Raw genomic sequence first — 22,964 nt, 5'->3', positions numbered from 1 at the left:
CCCTAACTTGTTTATGTCCACCTCATTGTGAGAACTGTCAGTATCTCTTATGGTTGACAAAATCTCATTAAGGCCCAGAGAAGCAGAAACCTGCTGTCTCGTTAACCTCACAGAGCAGGTTTTCTGCCCTCCTCTTCCTTCTGTGCTGTGCCATAGGTGGGCTCAGAGAAGGCTCGGTTAGGTTTGCCTCAGGTCTTCTCCTACAGGATTAGTTTGTTCTTTGTTGCCTTAGGAAGCCTTTAAAAATGGTTGGCCTTGCAGCTTTTTATGTGGAGTATTTGTTGCATTTCACTGTTGCTCAGGGATGGGCAGGACGGGCTGTGAGGTGACCTGAGCTGATGGGGAAGAGGGGGAATGATGAGCCGAACATGAGGCTTTTCTCCCCATTTGAATGTCTTTTGGTCTGCCTGTACAGGGCATACGAGGCAGATCCTGCTGGGTTTGGAGATAGAAAAAGAGTGACCTAAATACAAGAAATCCACGTGCGAAGCAAAAGATAATTATTTCAGAGAACAGCGGTGGAGCCGCCTTGTATTTCTGCCGATGTCATCTCTTTGGTTACCACGGGTTTTATTGTTGGGGTCTTCACTTCTTCTTATACTGAACATCCCTTGCAGCAAAGGAGAAGTTAGAAGCCGTGGGGAGATGTTTCTGGAAGCTGTTAACACATGACGGATAAGTCTGTCACCTGTGCATAGTATATACAAATATATAGTTCAAGATGCAATGTGTGTATATATATAATCAACATGTGTTGTTGAACCATTCTAAGAGGAGGGAAAGCCTGGATGCTGATGATGAATAGCAGAAGGGGTGGCTGTCGCTAGTAAGGGACAAATCTTGTCCACCCTTGGTTACTCTGGGAGACTCCCGGGTGTGCTGTGGGGCACATGGGCTGAGCAGGGCCAGAAATCTCACTTTCCTAACAACCTCAAGCTGGTAAATTAAGTAGCTTTGAAATAGTGAAGTATTTCATGTTACTGAAATGCTCAACACTGTTGTAAACCCCGGGCCTTTATTCTCCTGTTGAATACAATTCCTTTCAGCTGTAATCAGATTTGTGTTTTATTCAGACAGATGTTTGACCCAGACCACATAACATTCTTATGATAAAACGTGCCCACTTTAAAACGGGAACTTCCTGTGTCACGTTGAAATTTCAGACTTGATTTTGCTGAACAAGCAACATGCACATATGTATACTTGGACCTCATCTATATGCAGCAGCTCCACTGTTTCACTGTGCTTTTGCAATCCATGTCATATGGCACCTATTCTTCCCTTAGAGGCAGGAGGCAGCAGTACAGAAGTACATTATTTAGAGACGTTTTCATGGAAATAGCTGCACGGCCCATTTAAGCACTTCTGTAGCAAAATAAAGTGCATTTATATTTCTGATTGTACCAGAACAACTATTCCAGTTTGGAGTAGCTTCCCTAATTGAAGTAGTTTTGTTGTCACAAAAACTATCCTGAGCAGGTCTTGATTATCAAAAATGTTGTTGTGCCTCTGCTTGTGTTAAGGTAGAAGTAATCCATCGATACTCGCATCTCTGTCTGAATCCTAAACCCAGGAGACGGGTCACAAGGCAGGACAGGTGCTGGCTTTGGTACTGTCTGCTCAGCCATCACTGATGGGAATAGAAGCAAAATGAGGCTTTGCTCAAACACAGATCTTAATGTTTCGCTTTCATAATAGTCACAATTCTTTCAGAAACTATTTTAAAAGGGAGGTTACATCTTCTGGTGAATGCTAATTATGATTTCACCTCTCTTTGAGTGACTGCAATAGTAACAATCATACTGTTAAAGAAGAAATCTAAATTTGAAGTGTTCCAGGGATTCTTTTTGTGCTGACTGAAAACAAACTGCATTGTTTGCATCTGCACAAGTAGAAAAAGTCTGACTATTAATATCATATGATGTTAAAAAAAATTTTGAGTGCCTTTGAAAGGAATTCTTTTATAACATTTTGTATTTAAAGGAATATCTGTAGCTTTGTAAATAAAACTACAGTATGTGTCTGGCCGCCTTTGATGTAATTTTATTCAGGTCAAAGTGATGTCCTGATCTCTTCAACCTGGCGCATCCTTGTGTTGTCACTGTGTTGTATTTTCTTCGTTGTACCTGTGTAAGTGGTTTTCCGTATTGGTGTGACATGCCAGTTTCTGGGTGGTTGATGTGAAAAGGGGAGGAATAATACAGCACACACAACTGGTGCATTTGTACAGTTACAGGAGGATAAAAACTTATTTACAATTTGGGCTTTTCGAGCTGATTATTGTATCAAAGCATGATTTTATACACATGTGGCTGTGGAAGTTTTATTCTTTTTCTACCCCAAGGCAAGTTCCCAGTCACAGAAAAGAACTCGCACACAGTGTCCTCTCTCTCTGGCTACCCAGATGTAGCCAGAAACTTCAGAGTAGTTTTTTTGAGAGTACTGAAAGTAGAAGAGCTTGTGAAACTATATAAGAGTAGTAGTACAAGTTATTTTTGTTCCTTACATAAATAATTCTGTCTTGGTCAGTATAGCACCTTCATTTGTTCAGAGCAGACTTGACAAATTCAGTGCAGTTTTTTCTATGCAGGCATTTTTGATTTGGAAGGGGAAGTAAAGTCCTATTTGCTTCTCATTCTACTAAAGTGTGGTCTGGTGGTAGAAACATCAAAAGGCAGAAAATCCTGGTTCTACCCTAGGCTTCCTTTCAACTTCCCTTGTAACCGTGTAGACAAGTTCTCTTTTCTATCACTCCCTAATTTGTGTGCACAAATCATCTTTCCTACAGTTTTATGTCTGCAATTACTTAGAAGTAGGATTTATGTCTCCTGTTAAAGGCCAGGAGGTAGTAGCTCTCTGTTCGGTGGTACTGGCATAAAACAGCTAAAAAGACACTTTGCTGTGCGGAAATAAATATCAAGTGCTGACACTTTCTCTGTACAAAAATTCTGCAGCCACACAGCTCCATTATTAATCCAGTCTTACAAGACTGCTCTGTGGTAGAGAAAAATGATCCCCAAATGATCTCTGAAACTGAAATACAGAGAAATTGTGGACAAGGTGCAAGAAACCATTTCTGTGCTAATAGGAATTGTATGAGTGCAGATTTATGGTAGCAAGAAACTGCATTGCTGAGGAAACTGCAAGTTATACCCTGCAAACTTAGAAAAATGCCCCCTCCCTTTTTCTTCCCTCCTCCCCCCCCCTGTGAATAATGTTGAGGTCATTTACAAGTGTGTTTGGTCATATGGGGTCAGAGTGGGAACTGCTGCAAAATGTACTGAGGTAGAGCAGGACTGGTGAAGCAGAGTACATGAGGAAGATGGGAAAGGTGATTCTGGAGAGGAGGTGACCCCATGGTCACTGATTACAGTTACTGATGCAGGAGCTTAAGCAAGGTTTTTGTTGTGGGGAGGGGTTTTTGTTTGTTTTCTATTTATTTTCCTTTGAGTGATGTGTAATTAAGAGTATGTGTAATGGATAAATGCCAGCTTGAGGGGAAGGAAGTCATTTGTACTAGGCTCTAAGTACATCCTTTCAGGATTGATGTTTCTAAAATATTTTATCCAGTGGTGGCAATGTTAGAAAATGACAATAACCCTCCCTAAGGACCAAGCTCCTCTTCAGTAGAGGTGATAGATGCCTGAAGTGTGTAATTACACTTGAAAGCCTACATGTTGATTACTCCAGTGCAAAAAGTTCAGGGGACCTATACTATTTGTGTCAGATTCACTTGCGAACGGTTGTGACAGTCTGCCTGACAGTTCAAACCAAAGTGCTTTAACAGAGGTGTTTATGTAGAAACTGTAGGACTAAATGAAGGAAGAGAACTTGTTAAGCTCTGTGAAGACTTTTGGGAATAAAGCTGATAGGATGGAGCTCAGTTACAACTCCAACAAAGCCATGGCTGCACAGCAGGATATAGATTTATCATTACTGTGATATAATCGGAGCTGTTGAAATATTCTGCTTAAGCTTGTTGACTTCAATATATACATACACTGCCTAGATTAGAATTGCTAATCCTTTTTATTTTTTTCTCCCCTCTATATTGCTGCAGAATTTATTCTGTGATTTATTTTCCGCTTGGACTTTGGGTGATAGCTTTTTCTTTCATATCACATCCACAAAATCAGTCCCATAATCTAATGCTTGTGGAAGAGAGAATGTGAATAGGGGTGTGGGGGGAGAAGTATCATTTTATTTCCTACCCTTAAAAAATGCCAAGAATTCTTTGCAGTGTGTTTGTTGGTATTGTTTGTTGCTCCAGCATCTGTCGTGTGACTTACAGTGTAAGAAGAGATAGGGTAGGTAGCACATGAGACCTTTGAAATATTTATGAGGCTAAACTGCAAGAACCGCTCAGAGTTTGGTCAGAGACAGACTAAACCCTTGACTCTGACTCTCTTGAGAGAAGCAAACCTCCATTGCCTGTTTCAGAATTGCCAGGCAGGTTCATAGCTGATTCTTGAAGACTAGGATTGTACCGAAATCAAATGATTCAAAGCCAGAAGGAAAATGTAGGTACCTGTTCTATCTCTGGTGCTGTTATTTATGTGATGAAGCTGGCCGCATATCATCTTCACCTTATGGATATTTTCTCTTTGTTTGAACCTTTTTTCCTCCCTTTGGGTGTTCCAGCTCTAAGATCCCCGGGTGCGCATGATGCCTATCCATGTCTTAGGAGAGGTAAGAGGGGGAAGGGAGACTACGGCTGAGGGAAAGAGGGAACCTGCATCTGTCTTCAAATCCTGAGGTTCATTTATGTTAGGTAAAGTGGGAAGTGTCGGATGCGAGAGCTCGTCTACGCTTTGGCCCTCCTGGCCCCAATTTCTGCTCTGCCACCTTCTGTCACCCTGTTGCTGAGGGATGTGCTTCATTTGTGGGATGGCGGAAGACTGTCAGCCCCTTGGGAATACGGGCAGCACACGCTGGTCTGCTTGCCTCAGGGAAAACTCTGTGCCCATACATGCTGCTGGGAATGGACCCCATGCATCGGACATGGCTTGGATGCTCTGGATTTACTGTGTGTCTTTACAGAAGGGTCTTGCAGATCGGAGGCTGGATGTCACAGGGGCAGAGGAGGAGCTGCTGTGCTGCCTGGGTGTGAGTGGAAGCACATCAGGTTCTGGCATATGCAGCTGCCGTGGGGAATCCCGCCCTGCCCCTTTTGGGGAACTTAAAGGTTTCTTTACATTGTTCCAGTGATGTGGTGATATTACAGAAGCCAAAAGTCTGGCTCTGGTTTACACTTTGACTTAATAATTTTCTCCAAAACACTTCTTTTCATTGGCTTTGATGTTTGAGGGTTTCAGTGACCCAAAGCATCTTTGAACATTAACTGCATTGAAATGAATGAGTAAATTCACACCTCATTTGGTACTATATTGCTTGTCTGGCTGCAGAACAAACAAACCCAAACCCTGTATATGTTAAAACTGAGCACTAGCTTTTCAGCCAGAACAGTGAGAAACAAGAGCTCTGACTCGCCTTGCCATGGAAGGGGTGAAAGGCTTTGGCCTGCTAGGTTGCCTCTCGGACCTGACCTGGACGAAGGCAAAGTGAGAGCTGCAGCGCTGAGGACAGAAAAGCGGTTTTTCCACAGAAGAAAAGCGGTTGAGACAGGATCGGTACTGTGCGGGGTAAAGTGTTAAACAGCAAGAGCTAGATATGCCAGCGCTCATCTGTCAAAGCCCAAGAGACAAGGTTGAATTAACAGATCAAGCTGAGATAAGTGTTTTGTGTAAGGTCTTGTCTATGCTTAGAAACTGGAAAAGTTGAGGAGAGCTGACTTAAAGCATGAAGTGCATAAATAAAGCCGTGCTGAACTCTCCTGTGAATGCACTCATTCAGGATTTGCTCTTCGCTGTGGTAGCCCGGTGAGCTTCATTTTCCTGAGTGTTCCTCCACGGGCCTGCCCGTCATTTTGAAGCGCTCGTACTGCTGGAGCGTGGGCATGCACACGCGTGTGCAACGCTGGCCCTGCCAAGGCTGATGTTCCATCTGAATGCTCCAGAAGTAAGTATGTTAAAATTTTGCAGCGTTCAACTTTTGAGCCTTGTTTGTTTTAAAGATGAAAAGTGCATTTTATATCAAATACGCTGAAATATGCAGAAAATATTATTTTGCAGAATCCAAGGAGTTTGTGTGCCCACGCATCTCTATTGTCTGTGTTGATGACGCTGCACATAACTGGTTTTCCCCCTCAGTGCTCTGTGTGAACTCTGCACGGCTAAAATTGATTCCCATTCCCTTGATGGTTAGTTTACAGAGTGGATTTTATTCATTAGGCTTCTTTGACCCTAACTAGGCAAATGTATTAAAGCTTCAATTTGAAATGTAATCATTTACAGTAACTTCATTTCATTTACTGTAATACCCTTCTAAAAGCTTGAAATTAAAATTTTTCTTCCTGTTTATCCTCATCTAGTGCCAGATCCTGCAGCACTTAATCTGGTAGGAGATTTTTGCCTTTCACTGTAAGGATACCGTTCTTCACGTGGCACAACTAGGTGTTGCAGTAAGTTTGAGAGGCTTTGTATTTTACTTGGAGTGGATGTCTCTCAGCACTTTGCAAGATTAAGAGTGTATTTTGCTCCAGGAACTAACCTAGCCTCTCTTTTTATTCACCTTTCTGCTTCCAAGGAGAACTGCTTTTCACACCAGACACATTTGTGTTTATAGATAAAAAAATTTTAAATTAGAGTAAAATTGAAATCTAGGGTGAGACAAAATTACTTAATCTTTTAAGCTGTGTGCTCTATGGGATAGAGGGCCTGTGTTTCTTTATCCCTTTGCCTCATTTAATGGTACAAGACTGGAATCCAGCCTGCAAGACATCAAATCCACTTAATAAAAAATCTGGACAGCATCCAGGAGTCTCTTCTGTGGCTGCAGATGTTACTTTACAGCTACCCCATACTAAGATACATCAGCTAACTAAAGCAGCCATCAGGCTAAAACACAATCAGGCATTTCACTATAGGATGGAGAGGGTATGGATTCTATTTTTAGTTGATATAAAATACCAGCCATGACAGCACAGGGAGAGAGCAGCACGGTAGTCAGCGTAGCGACTAGGTTTAGTCTCCAGTTTCAAACTTGATGTGTGACGGGTAGCAAAAGGCCAATTTAAGACTTTGAAACTGTTGATACTGGTGGTATCTATACGTCTTCGTTGAGACCGTAAGCAAGGAAAGGGCAGTGTTCATTTTTAACACTTTATATCACAAAAAAAATTTCGAGGATGCAAAGGACCTTTTGTACCTTGAAGCATGTCCTGTTGGATGTTAGTAACCAGCTGTAAGCTTTTCAAAGGAGAGTAGGTTCAGCTTGGTGTACTGGAAAAAAATGTGAAGGACCACTACTCTTAGGTTCTTCTGTAGGGATGCTGAGCCAAAGGGCTGACCTAGCTCTGTTTGTAGCAGTGTCTGGCTTGAGTGAAAGCTAGATCAGGTTGTAACGGAAAAATATCATATAGGAAGATTATTTAAAAAAAACAAACCACCACAAACAAACAAAAAACCTGGCTGGCTGAAAGATGTAATTTCTTTGTGCATTTTCAGCATCAGCACGAATTCAGCTATACTGTAGGTTCTGGGTTTTTGTTTTTTTTTTTTTTTTTTTTTTTATTGAAACCCATGCTTTAAAACAGTCATATTAAATATGCTGCTAGTTTCCAGTTGAAATAATTAGTTACAGTTTAGTTCAGATTGCTGTTGGGCATCTTACAAACAGCAGTTATTAGCAAAATCTGTTTAGGTCCTTAGTTGGTGTTTTCAGGTTTTTTTGACCTTGAAATAGAAATGTTTCATCACTTCATCTGCAAATTAGGAAGCCTGGTATTTTCAAAATATTTTCCAATTTTTAAAAGCTGTAAGATCTTTTTTTTTTACGTTTCAAAATAGAAATAGAAGTCTTTCAGTTAAGAAATTTTTCTTTTTTGTTTTGTTTACCATATCCAGTCCCTAGTGTTGGCAGGAGGTTTTGCTTGGTCTCTTGTGTATCCATGAGTTAACATGCATTTTTTCTTAGCCAATAATTGCTGCTGGATATGAGCCAGGGGTGTGACTTTGAGGGCCTTAATTAAAAGGCTTGGCCAGTTTAACTTACTAAAAATTACATAAATTTTTAGACTTTGAATATACGATTCTAGGGGAAGACTTGGTGATCTATAAATAGAAATAAATGGTGTTGCTTTTGAGATTGACTTCTGTAATCAGAAGTGTTAACTTCTGTTTCAGGAGGCAGCTTGGAAGCAATGTAACAACTTAATTAAACAGATTGAGCAGGAAGAGGAGTAGTTCTAATTTTGCAGTCTTTGGAACAGTTACTTAGCTGTAAATACTGATGAAATAATTTCACTTCTTACGGCCATACCTCCATCTTAAAGCAGCTCATGAAAAGCCACCAATATGAAATGGGGCGTCTCATGGGAGGTGGTAGTGGCAATTTCTAGTGGCCTATGCCAGTTCCTTGGAAAGCACGTGCAAAACGTTTTTAACTCTGGTAATTAATGTTTTTTCTTAACATGCAAGAAAATCATAGATTTAATTTTGAAAACTATCTGTGTATAGCTTACTGCTGCAAAATTTATCACGCTGGCTTGTTTTTTACATTTTGAAGGCCTCATTAAGCTTGAAGAGGATGAGGTCTGTAGAGGCTTTGGGGCATTTTGTTTTCCTTAGTGTGCAAGTGTGTGACTTTGGGACCCAATTTTAAATGCAAAGTTCCCATGTTTCTCTGTGGTGTTTTGATGCTCTAGCTGCTCCATGGATTTCCAGTAGCTGGTGCATTATTGCAGTTGGTAAAATCTTCTAGTTTTGTGCCCCTGAAGGGTGGCAGAAAGATGTGTTATTTCCACCAGTACTCCAGCTATTGAGGAGTGTTCCTCCAGGTAACTGGGCGCTTTGCTGAAAGCGGGCGATTCATAATCCTGTGGTTGGCCATACAGCCAAGGTGATGCCAGAATCAGAGTTGAGAAAGCAGTTCAAGATCTCATCTTTCAACACCCTCCTTCCCCAAAAGTGAGTTCATACTTCTTGATACCGTATCTGTGGTATGGCAGTGACTGAGAGCACCTGACAGTATTTGCAAAGTCTGGTCTCCTGGGCAGACATAGGGGAAAGGAGCTAGCACAGCATATAACGTTTCACTTCCCCGCCCCCCCCTCCTTTTTTTTTTTTTTTTTTTCTTCCCTCTTTGTGATATTAATTTGCAAAAGCAAAAGGAGGCCGCTGACAGATGAAGAACCTTTAATTGGAGAGCTCATTGTGCATGGGCCAGTAATGTCCATGTCTTAGAATAAATGTGGATTAATTTAGGGCTCAGTAAAGTCATCGTTTAGAAAACTAAGTGTGAGTTTGTGTCATACTGGCCCTTCCACACTGCTCCCTGTATGGACACAGCATACCTTAGATCTGCCCCTTAGCTTACTGTATACTTGTGTCATGCCACCTGGTGCTAGGCTACAATCTTCTTCACAGTGTAAATCAAGAGTTTGCACTGTTTTTATGGCTTCAAGCATATATTCAAGCTTTTCAAACTTTCCAGTATTGAAGAAGCAGACCACTGTTTTAGTGCTCATTTGCTCTTCATAGGTATCAGTCTTTTTAATTAAAACCACTGATTACTGTATAAGCATCTCAGTCCTGTAATCTGGGCACCTGAGGCAGGTGATAGGAACTTTCTCTTTAGACAAACACAACAATCTGGTACCATTCTGTGCTTGCTGCCCACTCGGAAACCTTTAGTATGTTCACAATTCTTGTGTATCTTCCAACAATAAAAGTTGCTTTTTGTAATCCAAAACATGGCCTTAAGGAGCAAAACCAAACATGAAAACCCTGGTGCTGTTGGTTTGGAAGGGAGCTTTAAAAGCCAGATTCTCTTACTCCTGCCCATGCTGAACTGTCATTTTCTTCAGGATGAGTCCATGGATTGCAAGGAGAGGAGGATGGAGGCATTAATGCACTGTCACTGCTGACTTGCTTTGTCGGAGTACTAACATGGACATTGGAATCTCTGTGGAGCAGAAGTCAATCTGTGTGTGAATGTGAAACTCTTCGAGGCAGAAAGGACAGCAAAGATCATCCTTTTCTTTAATTACTCATAGTAGACTATGCAGAATTTCTTAAATCTATTTTAGACAAATTAGAGGAAGAAGATTCTGTTGTGAATAGTTCAATTTCCTAACACCATGGTTTTGGTGAAAGATACATGCTTTTCTTCTGTTCTGCAGGAATTGCAGAAAAATAAATTATTTTTCCTCTACTGTTTCCAGATTGAAAAACAGAAGGGCCTTCTGTTCGAATGCTATTTGGAAAAAAAAAAATTATGCAAAATGGAATAGGATCTGTTTTGTAATGGGGTCTGATTAAAACTGACAATGGTGTGCCGGGAAGTGTCTTGCATATTTTTAGTACAGAAATATATTGTTTAATGTGGGCATTTGTTTTTGATGGGTTGAAGCTATGTTTCAGGCAGCATTTGTCAGTCAGAGTTTCATTTTAGTTTTGCTTTTTTTGCACTTTTTATTGTGAGAATACATCTAACAAACTTGCAGTGCTTCAAAGTAAGAAGGGATAACACACTATAGTTTAAGGTATCCTCAGTAATGCACGTACATTGTTGTATGGAGATACTATCTTTGGTCTATAGATAGGTAGGTCATGGAGCATGACTAAAATCAAAGGGAGGGTTGATGCTGCTCAATGTCTGTCTTAAAATTTTCTGAAGGATGTATAGTCAGTGGGGACAGGAGCTGGAATTCGAATTCAAAATTCCTGGTTTACTTGCTCAATTTGGCTAAAACTGTGTTTCCCTTGTTACTAATCTGTTTTATTGTTTTACACCACAATGGACATGGACATTCATGAAGAGAGGGGCAGATAATGCTGATCGCTTGTGTCTCCTTAAGGAAGCGCAGGATGTGGAGACTGGGTGTATGGAGGTCTGCCTTCAGCACTTGAGTTTAGCAGATAGATGGTCTAGCACTTCACCTTCTTAAACCAGCTTTCAAATGCACTGTTACACATGAGGTGAAAATGAGTTTGATTTCTAACTGGTTTGTGTTTATTCACTTGGCAGTTGTCAGGCCCCAGCTCTGCAGGGAAGAGGATCAGAACCGCAAGCTCACAGTGGGTCAGGACTGGGTGGGCTGTGCGAGCAGGTTTGCGTAGTGCCTGCTCTTGCCACGCGCTGCTCAGGAGGAATAACCTATATCAAGTCTAAACTGATAGCTTTTTTAAAAAACATTGATTCATTATTGTTAAAATGTAGAAGACTAAATATTCTGAAAAAAGAACGTAAAAAGGAAAATCGGCATCTGAGAAAGATCTGACTCATGGTAGGCTCCTGTGAACTTTCCACTATAAAGCAACACGCTCCACTCTTTCCATTTAAGGTTTGTCCAAGTGCTCCCTTAGCCACTGCTCTTCCCGGCCAGTTAGCCTGAGCTCCTGCTAGCCACGCACAAAAACCTGAACTGTGTTCCATGGTGGTCTAATGCTCTGAACTTACTCAACTGGGGAGGTTGGTATTACATGCAAGCCTTTAGGTGGCCTTCAGCAGCGCTTGTTTTTTGTAGGCATTGTTTGTTATAGGGTATTGGGAGGTATTTTGAAGCTCTGGTGTGCTAGGATGTTTAGTGTAAACATGAGGACTAAGCATTGCTGCATAAATGTCTGCTTAAGGGGAGTGTCCATGAGTACAGGAGAGTGAGATAAGAGATCCACTTGGTCCTTCTGGTGCAGTACGCTTAACCCCTCCTTGGGACAAGCAAGGCTAAATTGGATCAGGCAAAGAAAGCTTCTACGTGGAGGGCAGATGGATGTGACACAAAATTCAGGGACTAGTCAAGGCATTCTCCTGTTACTGCCAAAAGGATGTTAAAGAACACCATTTCTGAAGACTAGGGTCAGTTTGTATATTCTGCAATATAAAATTTTGTTGCAAAAATCTTTAGGAAAATATTTTGCTAGATAGTCCTGTCGAGTTTGTTTTGCTCAAGATTCTTTGCTGCAATAACTCCTTGAAAAATGAAGCTGAATCTGTCCTTGTCGCTTGGTCTGAATAATGGATGAACTTGGGCTTTGTTTAATCCAGCTCATTCTGCAAACTTCGTTTGTGTTTGGTTTAAGAAAACCAAGTCATCAGCAGTACATATTACACATTCCACGCTCAGCCTCGCAAATAGATGCTGTGCAGATTCAGTAGGTCTGACTGCACTTGTAAAACAGTCGTAATGTCTCGCTTTGTCCCTTTTTTGTTTAAAGCAAGCAAAGCCAGACTGAAGCTTCTTTTGAAAAGCAAAGCATAATCTTGAGACATAAGTCTTGTAGAGGTCAATCCGTTTAGCTGCAGATGTACTAAAAAAACCTAAAATTCAGTTCACAAGGAAAATCCTGGTCCTTTGACAGTTTGTGTAGTCTTGAAAAAATATGTAGAGACCTCTGGTGGGAAGAAGGAAGCAGGAATTTCTTGTGTTAAGCATAGAAAGTGAAGATGCAGAAGTGGAGGGATCTCAGCTGTGGTATCTTCTTGCTATGCCTGTTTTAATGATTACTTTCTTGAAATTTCCTAGCCTTGTTAAGACTAGATGGGAAGACTAGAGGGAAGAAAAAGCTTTTTCTTGTTTTAGGGGCTTGATGCTTGTTCCGCGATGTGTTAGGTTGAGACTGTTGTTTTGATTCAGGTAGTCTGACGTGGTAATGCTGTGAGATGGTTCAGAAGTCTGTTCACAGGCCTTGCACAGGAATCTGCAGTGAAGTGGGAGCAGACAGGCTAGACCAGGTGAACATGGCAGCCATCCTACCTTAATTTGCTGGTGGATGTGTCCTGGCATCTTGTACAACTACGCTGGACGATGTCTGGGTACAGAGTGTTTTGAATACCCTTAACTTCCTCCGTGGAAACCCCAAACTCCTTCCTGAAATGCAAAGCTTCATCTCGTAATGTACTTCATCTTATCATTAGCTCAGATGGCTTTTATCTGCACGGCATTTTATTTTCTTCTTAATGTTTCTGGCTTTTGCAATCAGTGTTGTACCTTCACTCAGCAAGAGGGCTCATTTGGCAAGTGCATCAACACATGACATAATTCTTACCGGTGTCTCTAGGCCTGTTTAAAGCATCGGTGGTGACTCGACTGCGCTTCCCAGAGTTGTAGGCATCCATAGAATTTCATTGATCGTGACCAACAGGAAATTCTGAAGGAAAAAAAACTTGGTACAAGGCTCGTGAAAGGCCATTGCTTGATTAGTTCCTTGACTAATGGTAATGTATGCCATAGCATAGGTCCCAGTGCAGAAGACTGCACTGCAAAGAGAGCTTTTCAAAGTAATTACCTGTAAAATGAGGAAAAGTAACGTTCATCCTGAATTAATGGTGGTATAGAACTCATCACATTTATTTTTAAGAGACTATTAGCCTTGATAGCATTCCAGCAGTCATGTAGAAAGCTGTGTGCTGGTGGGGAGGGAGGATTGGTTCCTAATGAAAACCTGGCACATTGTGCTGGTATGCACAATGCAGAGAGGACAAAAGGCTATTAAAAAAACCCAAAACCAACAAACTTATCAGAAGTACTTTGACATTACTCCTCAAGTAATTGTTTTTATCCTTCAATAGGTGCATCTGCATGCTATTGTGCTCACACTGCTGCTTCTCTTGTTAATTATACTCTTTTGGGCTTGCTTCACAAGAGTAGTCTAGCAGCCCGTAATAATTAATGCAGTTCAAATCAAACACAGTAAGAATAAAACAAGCTCAACTAAAAAAAAAAAAAGGGGGGGGGGGGCAAACCCCAGTACTTAGGGAATTTGAGGCCAAAACAAACATGCAGGCTGTAGTGTGTCTGTGTACAGATGGAAAAGGGACCTCTACAAAAAAGATACCTTGTCCATTACATAGAAGATTATTGACTGTTATTTAAATACAATGATACCTTGTTACAAACAAATACTGTTACTATTTTCTTTCACAAAAGGTTGTTAGTCTTGCCATTGGCTTCAGTGTCCATAATTAAAGTTAAGTGTATTTGCAATTCTTTCCAGCAGCAGCATCTAAACATGAGTCTTCTTCGGGTTTTTTTTTTTTGTTATCAAATGATAAGTTAGGTGAAGAAATAGGTCCTGGTTAATGTTATCTGCTTCTGCTAAAAGGTTTACAAAACAAGCTAACGGGAAACCAATACCTTTTATGTCCTTCTTTCACAAATGATATTTGGAGAGTTCTGTAATCAAAATATTGTGCCAAATATTTCCTGGAATGAGCAAACCAAACCCCAGAAGACCTTGAATCTTGCACAACCTCCTTCTCAGTCAGTGAAATTTGTGGCATATAAGGTGATGATCAGATGACATAGTTTTTTCCAGTCTGTGGAATGTTTTTATTACTTTATTTAATAATTGTGGATATGGCAAAGTCTGGTTCTGTTATTTAGTTAGTTATTTATTTAATTAATCAGTTGTTTCAACAGGAGAATTGAAGATACCAGAATCATGGCTTCCATCTGTCAGGAAAAGCAGGCATGGTTTTGAATTATAGATGTTTTATTAATCTGCATTTTAAAGCTCATTTTAGTTACTTGGTATGCAGGGCAGCAATGAAGCTCTTTTTCTGAGTCACAAACTTTGAAATCATAATCTTCCCTGCTTCTTTGCTGAGTACGTTTCACTTGTAAATACTACAATAAGTTTACTGCTATAAACGGCCTTTTTTTGGGAATAGTTTCTTGTGAACCACACAAAAATGAGTAAGTAACAAATGCAAGTTTATGGTAGGCTTTATAAAATATGATCTCTCAGTACCTGCTGCTGGGTCCCTGCCTTTCATGGTGGCAGTGTCTGACACCCCAGTGCTGGTGATTTCCTTCGGCTCCCCCTTCCAGGGATCTGCCGCTGCTTTGGCAATGCTGCGTACTGGCATGGGGTGAAACGCAAAGCACCGCCCAGGCAATTGTCTTAGATTCCAGTACAGTATGAAATACTCCCGCTGAAAGGCTGGTGGTGTTGAATTGTCTAGATTGAAGCAATTACTTAGCGTGGAGACGTAGCTGTTCAGCTACAGCCCAGTTCTTTCTTCCACTCCAACCCCATCGTCTTAGGGCTAGCGGTGTGTTGTTCCTTACCTTAAACGTACTGGCTTTGTTGGAGCTGAGTAAGTGACTATCTAAAAGCTGGTGGGATTAAAGGAATAAGAAATACTGTTCATGCAGCACAGGAAACTTTTTTTTTTATAGCTGACCATTAATATTTATTTGTCTTGCACCATTGTGGATTTTGTATTTGCAATGATCTCCGAGTTTACAAAGTAAACTTGTAAACTTACAAAACTGGTCTTCAGCCTAATTCTTTAGAAGTGATTTTATTTGCTTTTATTGCTGGTTAATGAGCAGCCCAGGTTTATGATGTTGAAGGAGGGGAGAAGTCTGAAGTAGGAAAATATTAAATGCTTTAAACAAGCAAACTACATTATGTGGTTTTGGCTGTTTCCTAGCACTGAGACATCACTAATAACCTTGAATGCAAATTTCCTGATTAAAATATGAGCTGAGCTTTTTCTTCTAGAAGTATATTGGCATAAAAGAGCAATGAACAGATTGTGAAAGAGAAGGTTGCTCCTGGCTTTGTTTGTAAAACAGTTCTATGGAGATATTTTTAAATTCTTGGGTTTGTGACTTTCTTGAAGAAAATCCCTTAGAAAAACTGCTGTTCTTTCTGTTTTCAGTTAAGCATGTGGTATGCTCAGTAGGGAAACTCATCCTTTGGGATATTTTCTTCTCTTTCCTTCTCTCCCCATTCCATTTTGCTAAATTTTCTGTCCCCATATTGTGATGGCCTTCCTCGTTTTATTTTGGCAAAGTACCTCTGGATGTGGATTTCTCTCATACTTGAAGCTGAAGGAGCAAAGTATACTCAGTACTTAACAAAATAAATATACCAGTGAAGGAGCCTAGGGGAGTAAGTGCTGCGTGTGCGCTCCCATCAGTGTGGCTCAAAATTGAGACTCTAGTTGGCTTTTTCATGGTAGTGTGTGTCTTTATATTCCTGGCCAAGGGAGTTTTTCAAAATTTGGAAATAAATCCAGGCTTGGTGACAACTGTGTGTGTATGTGATGCAGACGCAGTTCTCCAGCATTGAAGCGCCAGCTGTCTCTGACAACCTGTGTAAAGCCAAGCAAGCAACGGCACACTTTAAAATTAAATGAGAGAATTAGAATTAAATGTAAGGTCAATTACCAACACGGGACACGCACACAGCAGTATCACAGGAGATGACTGTCGTGTTTAACTGCCCATCTCTGCTTTTTTTTTTTTTTAATTTATTTTTCCCTTGTCCAGACTGGGAGGGATTTCTGAATTGAGGCTTGTCAATACCTGACAATTGTTTTATGCTACTTAGTTTTTCAGAGTAACTCTGTTGTGTCTACATATAGCTTCTTCTTCACTCTTTTTTTTTGAGGCATCTGGGATAGCTGTGAGTCTCTTCCAGAAAAATTATCTGTGTTGTAGGACTGCAGGTGTGGATTCATTTTCTAATTTGAATCAACTTGCTTTGGCGCTAACACTGACGCTCCTCCTGTTTCCTCGCTTTGCTTTGCTCCCTTGCTTCTCTTGGCCCATTTGTTTGCACATGCGTATAAATGTTCTTGGGCCATCTCCACCAGGGCTGGCCGCCTGGTTTAGATGTTGGCACCACGTGGAGCTGGGTGTGCTGCTTCGCTTTTGCAGCTTGTGTCTTGTTTTACCTCTGGGGAGATGATCCAGTGCCATTGTAAGAAAAAATCCATTCTGATGCCAAGATAAATAAGACAAGATCAAAACATATCTAGAGGGACAAAGCAGCATCACCGTTACCTGATCTGGAGCTGCGAGAAAGGAAGTGACCTGTGTAGGATCCTTCTTAGCCTCCCTCACAGGACCTCTGGAGACCTGAGTGCTCTTCTGATGGAAACCTGTGGAAATTTACTCTTGAAATCCATGTGTGGGAATTCAATTTTTTCATGATCTACTGAGTATGCCATGAAGAATGTCTTCTTGTCTCTTACATGTTTTGGCTGGCTGGTGTTCCTGTACACCCGAGCAGGCCAAGGCCACCACAAGTGTAGTGGCTGGCTGACCTGGCGAGAAGAAATAGGCAAGAGACATGTTGCTGAGTACTGTATCCCTTCAGATGAGAGGGAGAAGAGGTGAAGAGCTGGTGGCAGTGTGGAATTGTGCTCTTCCCGTTAATCTCTGCAGGTGGTGTTCTGCCTTTTCCTACTGAAGCTCTTATTTGTGACTCCTGGGACACAGAGTCCCACTCTGAGGGAGGGTTGTTCTCAGTGTAGCCACTGGTACTGCAGAAATGCATCTTCCTTTCACGTTTTTTTTAATTTTTCCTTCCCTCCCCCACCTTCCCCTGCTTTTGGCATTTTTTTTGTACTCAGAGGCAAGCTTAGGAGAATGAGTCAAGGTTAAATTGAATTTGGTTGACGAGCTAGTTTCTGAAATAAGTCAGCTTTAAAGTGCAAAGTGAAATAACTCTGGAAAAAGTTGTTTATTGTAGGCATGAGTTTGGATTTCTTTGCTTCAAGGAAATTGCTTGGGGGGGGTGTTTTTTCCTGGTGACACAAACACAGCTCCCATCAAAGTGAATGGGGCTGTGTGCCAACAGATGAGAACCTCACATCCGACCCCAAGTGGGCAAAGAGCTTTTGAAGTACAACAGGATGACCTCATTACCAAGCTAGATTTTACAGGAGAAGCCTCAAGCAGAGCAAACCTACACTTTAGGTCACCTAAACAAGCCATAAGAGTGAATTTACACAGTTAAAATGCAGTAGGCTATTTCACTTTCAGTTTATCCCAACCTGGAAGTTAAGGAATATATTAAAGGAGTAAGGTGGGATCTATCTTTAACTCTGTTTTTCAGAAGACCTTTAGTTCTGCTGAGTTTTAAATAAAATCATAGGTGGAGTATTAGCTTTATTGTAGCCTGCAGAAACGAACAGCTCAGTGGGAAGTTATATAACATGGTGGCCAGCACTTCAGTGCTTAAAATGACTATTAAAACAGTCGGATTTTCATTTGAAAAGTTGGTTATGAAGTAGATAGTCTCCCTGTGATGAAATACTAGGATAACAGTATGAACACTGCTTTTTTTATTCAGAATACTTGCGTGGATTTTTTTGGGGTGCATCTTTTAATAATGATTTGAGCACATTATATCTTGACTTTTCCTCAGTTACATCCATTTTTTTCCCCCCATGATCTTTTTTAACATGAAAGAGGGTTTTCTGTGGCTTTAGAAAGGCAAGGATTCTTATACCAGTGTCTCAAAAAATCTGAGTAGCACTTTTTTGCCAGGCAGAGTTGCAGGTTTAGTACTTTTAAGTGGAGATGTGAACTTCATTGAAAATCATTTGTGGGTGGATTTGCAGTCAGGATTGTTGTTGGAATTTGGGTCATCAGCCAGAAAACAAAGCCAGAATGGAGGGTCAGGAGTCTCTGGAAGAGGGGTCCTGGGTCTGGAAGTGGGACCAGAAATGTGGTCATACGGTAGGAAGTGTATCATGGGCCAAAAAAAAAAAAGCCTGGAAGTTAGGTCAGTATCAAAAATCACCGAGACAACTGTGAAACTAATAACGTAGAAGTAATAGGGCTGTAACTATTAGCCAAGAAATAAATCTTAAGAAATTTAAAGAGAAAATAATTTGTATTGAAAGTATCCTTTATTGAGGTTTCCATCTACATTCATTACAAATACCAAATAAACAATTGCTTGGAGAGCCACACTGAGTTTCAACGTGTTTGTCCTTCTGAGTAGAAGTTCAGGAAGAGCCGATTTACCTGTCTGTGGTTGTCCAAGGAGATTTTGAGGAGTAATACTTGATTGCTCTTGTTGTTAGAGGTATTCAAGTAGAAAAAATAATCTTTTTGGGGATGCAAAAGTTAAATTGCCTGTTTTCTTTGCTACTTAGCATTACCTTTTCAATATGTCTGTGTAGAAATTCAAATTAGAATTTGCACTGATGTTTATTTTGGGTATCAGATTGTTTTCAAGGTGTCTTTAAAGAGGCTGGATCCTGTTCTCTGCCCCGTGGAAGAGTTCCTGCTCAGGTGTGCTGCTGGCTCTGGGGAGATGCCCACAGGCAAGGAGAGCAGGAGGAGAACAATGACATTAGTGTGTGGATTGGAGGACAGCCTTTTTCTATAAATACACATTATTTTTCCTATTAAATGACTGATGCTGAGAGTGGTTTTTAGATGGGCTATTTTTAAGAGATAATGTATCCACTAAGGATGTGATTATATATTGCAAGAGTTTTATTATAGATTGTTTACGTATTGATCTTGTTCTAAATTAAGCTGTTTCTTCCTTATCTTCAACAGGCAGCCAGATAAACTAGTGGTGGTTTGGACAAGAAGAAGCCGAAGAAAATCCTCTAAGGTTGGTTGATTTCTTAATAAATCCCAACTTCAATGATAAGAAGGGTCATCTGTTTGAGGGACTGGTTTCTTGAGTGTGGGGAGCAGCCAAATAAATGAGAAATATTTAAATTGTTTTTCTTTTCTTTTTAACTCAGTTTAGATGTAAAGTTCAAAATAAGCTGCTGTTGATGTCAACACTAATTTATGGAAACACTTAACCCTGATTTCAGCTTTGGTTATTTGTTTAGCAGAACTGTATCATCATCAGTTCAATTTCAGTTATTAATTGCTAGACCTAATTAGAAAGGAGAATCTGTTTCACTACTAGAAGTGTATTAAACATAATAATAAAAAAAAAAGTAATAAAGAATCTGACATCGCTGCAGTAGGGAGATGAAGTCTGAATAAGAGGCTATTTCACAACTAGAAAATACTACAAACCAGTAAGAATCAATGCAGGCTCTTTCATCTAGTAGTGTATACTTGAATTAAATTTTAACATTTTACTTCCACAAACACTGTGAGGAAGCCTGTGAATTTGTGTTTTGTGGAAGGTTTAGACTAGATGTCAGGAAGTATTTCTTTACAGAACGGGTTATTAGGCAGTGGAATGGATTGCCCAGGGAGGTGGTAGAGTCCCCATCCCTGGAGGTGTTTAAGAGTCGGGTTGACATAGCGCTGAGAGATATGGTGTAGATGGGAGCTGGCAGTGTTAGGTTAATGGTTGGACTGGATGATCTTCAAGGTCCTTTCCAACCTAGTTGATTCTGTGATTCTGTAATGACTTGGTAGCCTAAGGAAAGGGAAGCTCTAAGTGAAGTCTGCCCACTATTTGGGCATTCATGAAGTTTGTCTTGCATGTGGTTTGCTTTTTTGATGTGCAGAAATTTTCAAGCAGAGTAGCCCTCTCTTCTGTGAGCTTCACCTTCCTTTTCTTCCTGCAGTACAAAATCTGAAAGTCTTATGAGATTACTGTCTATTTGTTAAATGCTGCTCAGTTTGTCTAGACTACTGAATTTTACTGCTCTGACAGTAAGATGCAGTTAGCCTCTGTGGAGCCTCCTTTGGGTCTGGGTTGAAGGGAAAGGCGAGACAGTCTCGGTGTGTGGCTTGGTTTCCATAGAAAATGAAGCATAAAAAAACCCCACAACACTCTCCATTTACACTGAGATTGAAACAAATGGCAAGCATTTCTAAACCTCCACACTGTCTAAGGACAATGTCTTCTTAGGGTGCAGTATTATTGACTAGTAAGAGTAAAATCTGTTGTCAATCCTAGCAGTCAGTTGTTGCTTACGGAGGTGGGGAGCCTATTTCATGCGTACAGCAGGCAAGGCCTTTGAACACTGGTTGTATTGCAGGATTTGTTTTGTTGCCTTGTGTCTTCCTGTGTAGGGCTGTCCCCCATCTGTCCAAAAATTTGTGAAGGGCAACACAAATGAGCCAGGAAAGAGTGTCCTAACTACTGGGCAGGTTTGCAGGGGGAAGGAGTGTGTGCTATTTTCCTCCCTTCCCGGGAGCATCTCCTCTTCAAGATGACTCAGCCATACTTGCTCATTCCCTCTCCCCATAGCTCTTGCCTCTGACCCTGGTCAGGTTTATGGCAAGTGGTCTTGTCCAGAGGGGAAGTTCTTGAGCTCAGCCTTTTAATAATTCTTTAATGCTTCACTCAAATAGAGATGGTCTAAGCTCCTTTTTTTGGTGTATGCATGTAACTCAAAATGATACTTCCAAGAACTCTAGGATGATGGAGAGAGGGCACCCACAATAGATAAGATATCATGAAATAATTATATGTTGAAGAACTTAAATGTTTAGAAAATGTGATACGCAGTTTCCTACACTACTCCGGAGAGGGGAGTAGGTTTTTTTTGGGGGGGGGGGGGTTTACCACTCTTTTTCTGACTACTTTTTCTGGTTGTCATGCATATTTGCTGTATTTTATCTTTTAATTTGAGGTCTAAGCTGTTTTATCTGACTGAAAGTGACTGCACAACCAAATGCCTACTCCAGTGTGTGCATCCTAAATTCTGCTTTAGGGTATGAGAACCCAAAGGTGTTACCTTGTGAGTAAGCAAGGTTATGAACTTAGTCTGGCACCTTTTCCAAGGTAACTGCTGCTGTTCCATGTTTGTACTCTTCAGCAAAGTCAGTCAGACTATTCCTCTTTCATCGAAGGATAATCTAGCTCAAGTTACCGTGATTTTGTTGCATGGTGTATATTTAGGTAGTAACTGCTGATGTATGGTGTCTGTTGTGGCTTACCCTATGATAACTTTTCTACTTTATTTTCATTTAGTTTCTGTAGAACAGAGAGAGAAAAGAAAATATAGAACAGTAAATTCAGTATTTACAGAAGCATTGTAACTCTAAAAAGCCCAGTGAAAAGCAAGGTATTTGTCCATGAATGACTGGTTTGTTGAGATTCAGAATATGTTCAGAAACAGAAGCCATAACAAAAGACCAGTAGGTCTTTGTGAAGTGATGGGCTTCTGCCTCTGGTGTTATGGCCATGATGCTGTAGGCTCCAATGGCAACATTTCATTGAGGTGAGAGGATTTTCTGACACTCGCTCAGCTTTTTGGGCTTGAAGTTTTTTCAGCTGGACCATAAAGTTCCAGACTATGTCCTCCCATGAATGTCCTCTCTTTTGATCACCAGGCAGTAGAAGCAACTCTTGGATAAACTGACAGATTTACCTGAGACTCAGAAAAGTCTTTTGCTAACTAATTAATTGATGCTTACTAAGATCCCACAAAGGTACTTTGAAAGAGGCTGAGTGGCCCTGAGGCCTGGGCAGAGGGTAGAGTTAATTTTAAAGCTTAGGTAGTTGATGTGATTTCAGCTGTTTGGGTCCAAGACTGTAGATCAATAAATGTTCTTGATCTCTTAGTCATCCTGCCAGTAAAATACTTTATTCAACATATTTGTTTCATCTAATTGCTTTCTTGGAAGCAAGTCAAATGAATATTTCCTCTTATTTTACTTTTGATGGATGCTGGGCTCAGTAAGTACAAAGCATTAATAATCTTCTATGTTTTTCAGCTTCTTTGAGAAGGAGGAGGAGAGGGATGAGGCCTTACCTTACTGTAAAGATGTTGTAAAGACTTCTTTGGAGGTTATGATTTATTTTCTGAACTTTTCAGATCATTAGGGATAAAGAGGGATAGCCCTGACTCACAGACTCCCAGAATGGTTGAGATTGGAAGAGGTCATCTGGTCCAACCCGTCTGCTTAAGCAGGGCCACCTAAAGGTGGTTGCCCAGGACTCTGTCCAGATGGCTTTTGAATATCTCCAAGATGGGACACGCCACAACCTCTCAGGGCAGCTTGTGCCAGTGCTCGGTCACCCTCACGGTGAAAAAGTGTTTCCTGATGTTCAGAGGGAACCTCCTGTTTCACTTTTTGCCCACCGACTGGTCCTGTCACTGGGCACCACCAAGGAGAGCCTGACTCTTGTATTCTTTGCACCCTCCCTTCAGGTATATAAAGATTGCCCTATAAGATTCCCCTGAGCCTTCTCTTCTCCAGGTCAAACAGTCCCAGCTGT

At 40.8% G+C, this 22,964-nt stretch overlaps 1 protein-coding gene across 7 annotated transcripts in view; it reads left to right on the top strand.

The window, feature by feature from the left end:
• The window catches only part of EHBP1 (EH domain binding protein 1), a 227,345-nt gene that overhangs the window by 12,335 nt on the left and 192,046 nt on the right, over positions 1-22,964 (top strand). For all 7 annotated transcript variants that reach the window (XM_074817315.1, XM_074817312.1, XM_074817311.1 and 4 more), the window contains exon 3: positions 19,376-19,433. In XM_074817315.1, coding sequence (XP_074673416.1) covers positions 19,376-19,433 — 58 coding nt within the window. The remainder of the gene's footprint in view (positions 1-19,375; positions 19,434-22,964) is intronic.

The sequence above is a fragment of the Strix aluco genome, chromosome 3 (genome assembly GCF_031877795.1).
Source record: "Strix aluco isolate bStrAlu1 chromosome 3, bStrAlu1.hap1, whole genome shotgun sequence".
Lineage (NCBI taxonomy): Eukaryota > Metazoa > Chordata > Aves > Strigiformes > Strigidae > Strix > Strix aluco.
The sequence above is the reverse complement of the archived record's forward strand: the minus strand, read 5'-3'. Positions and strand labels throughout refer to the sequence as shown.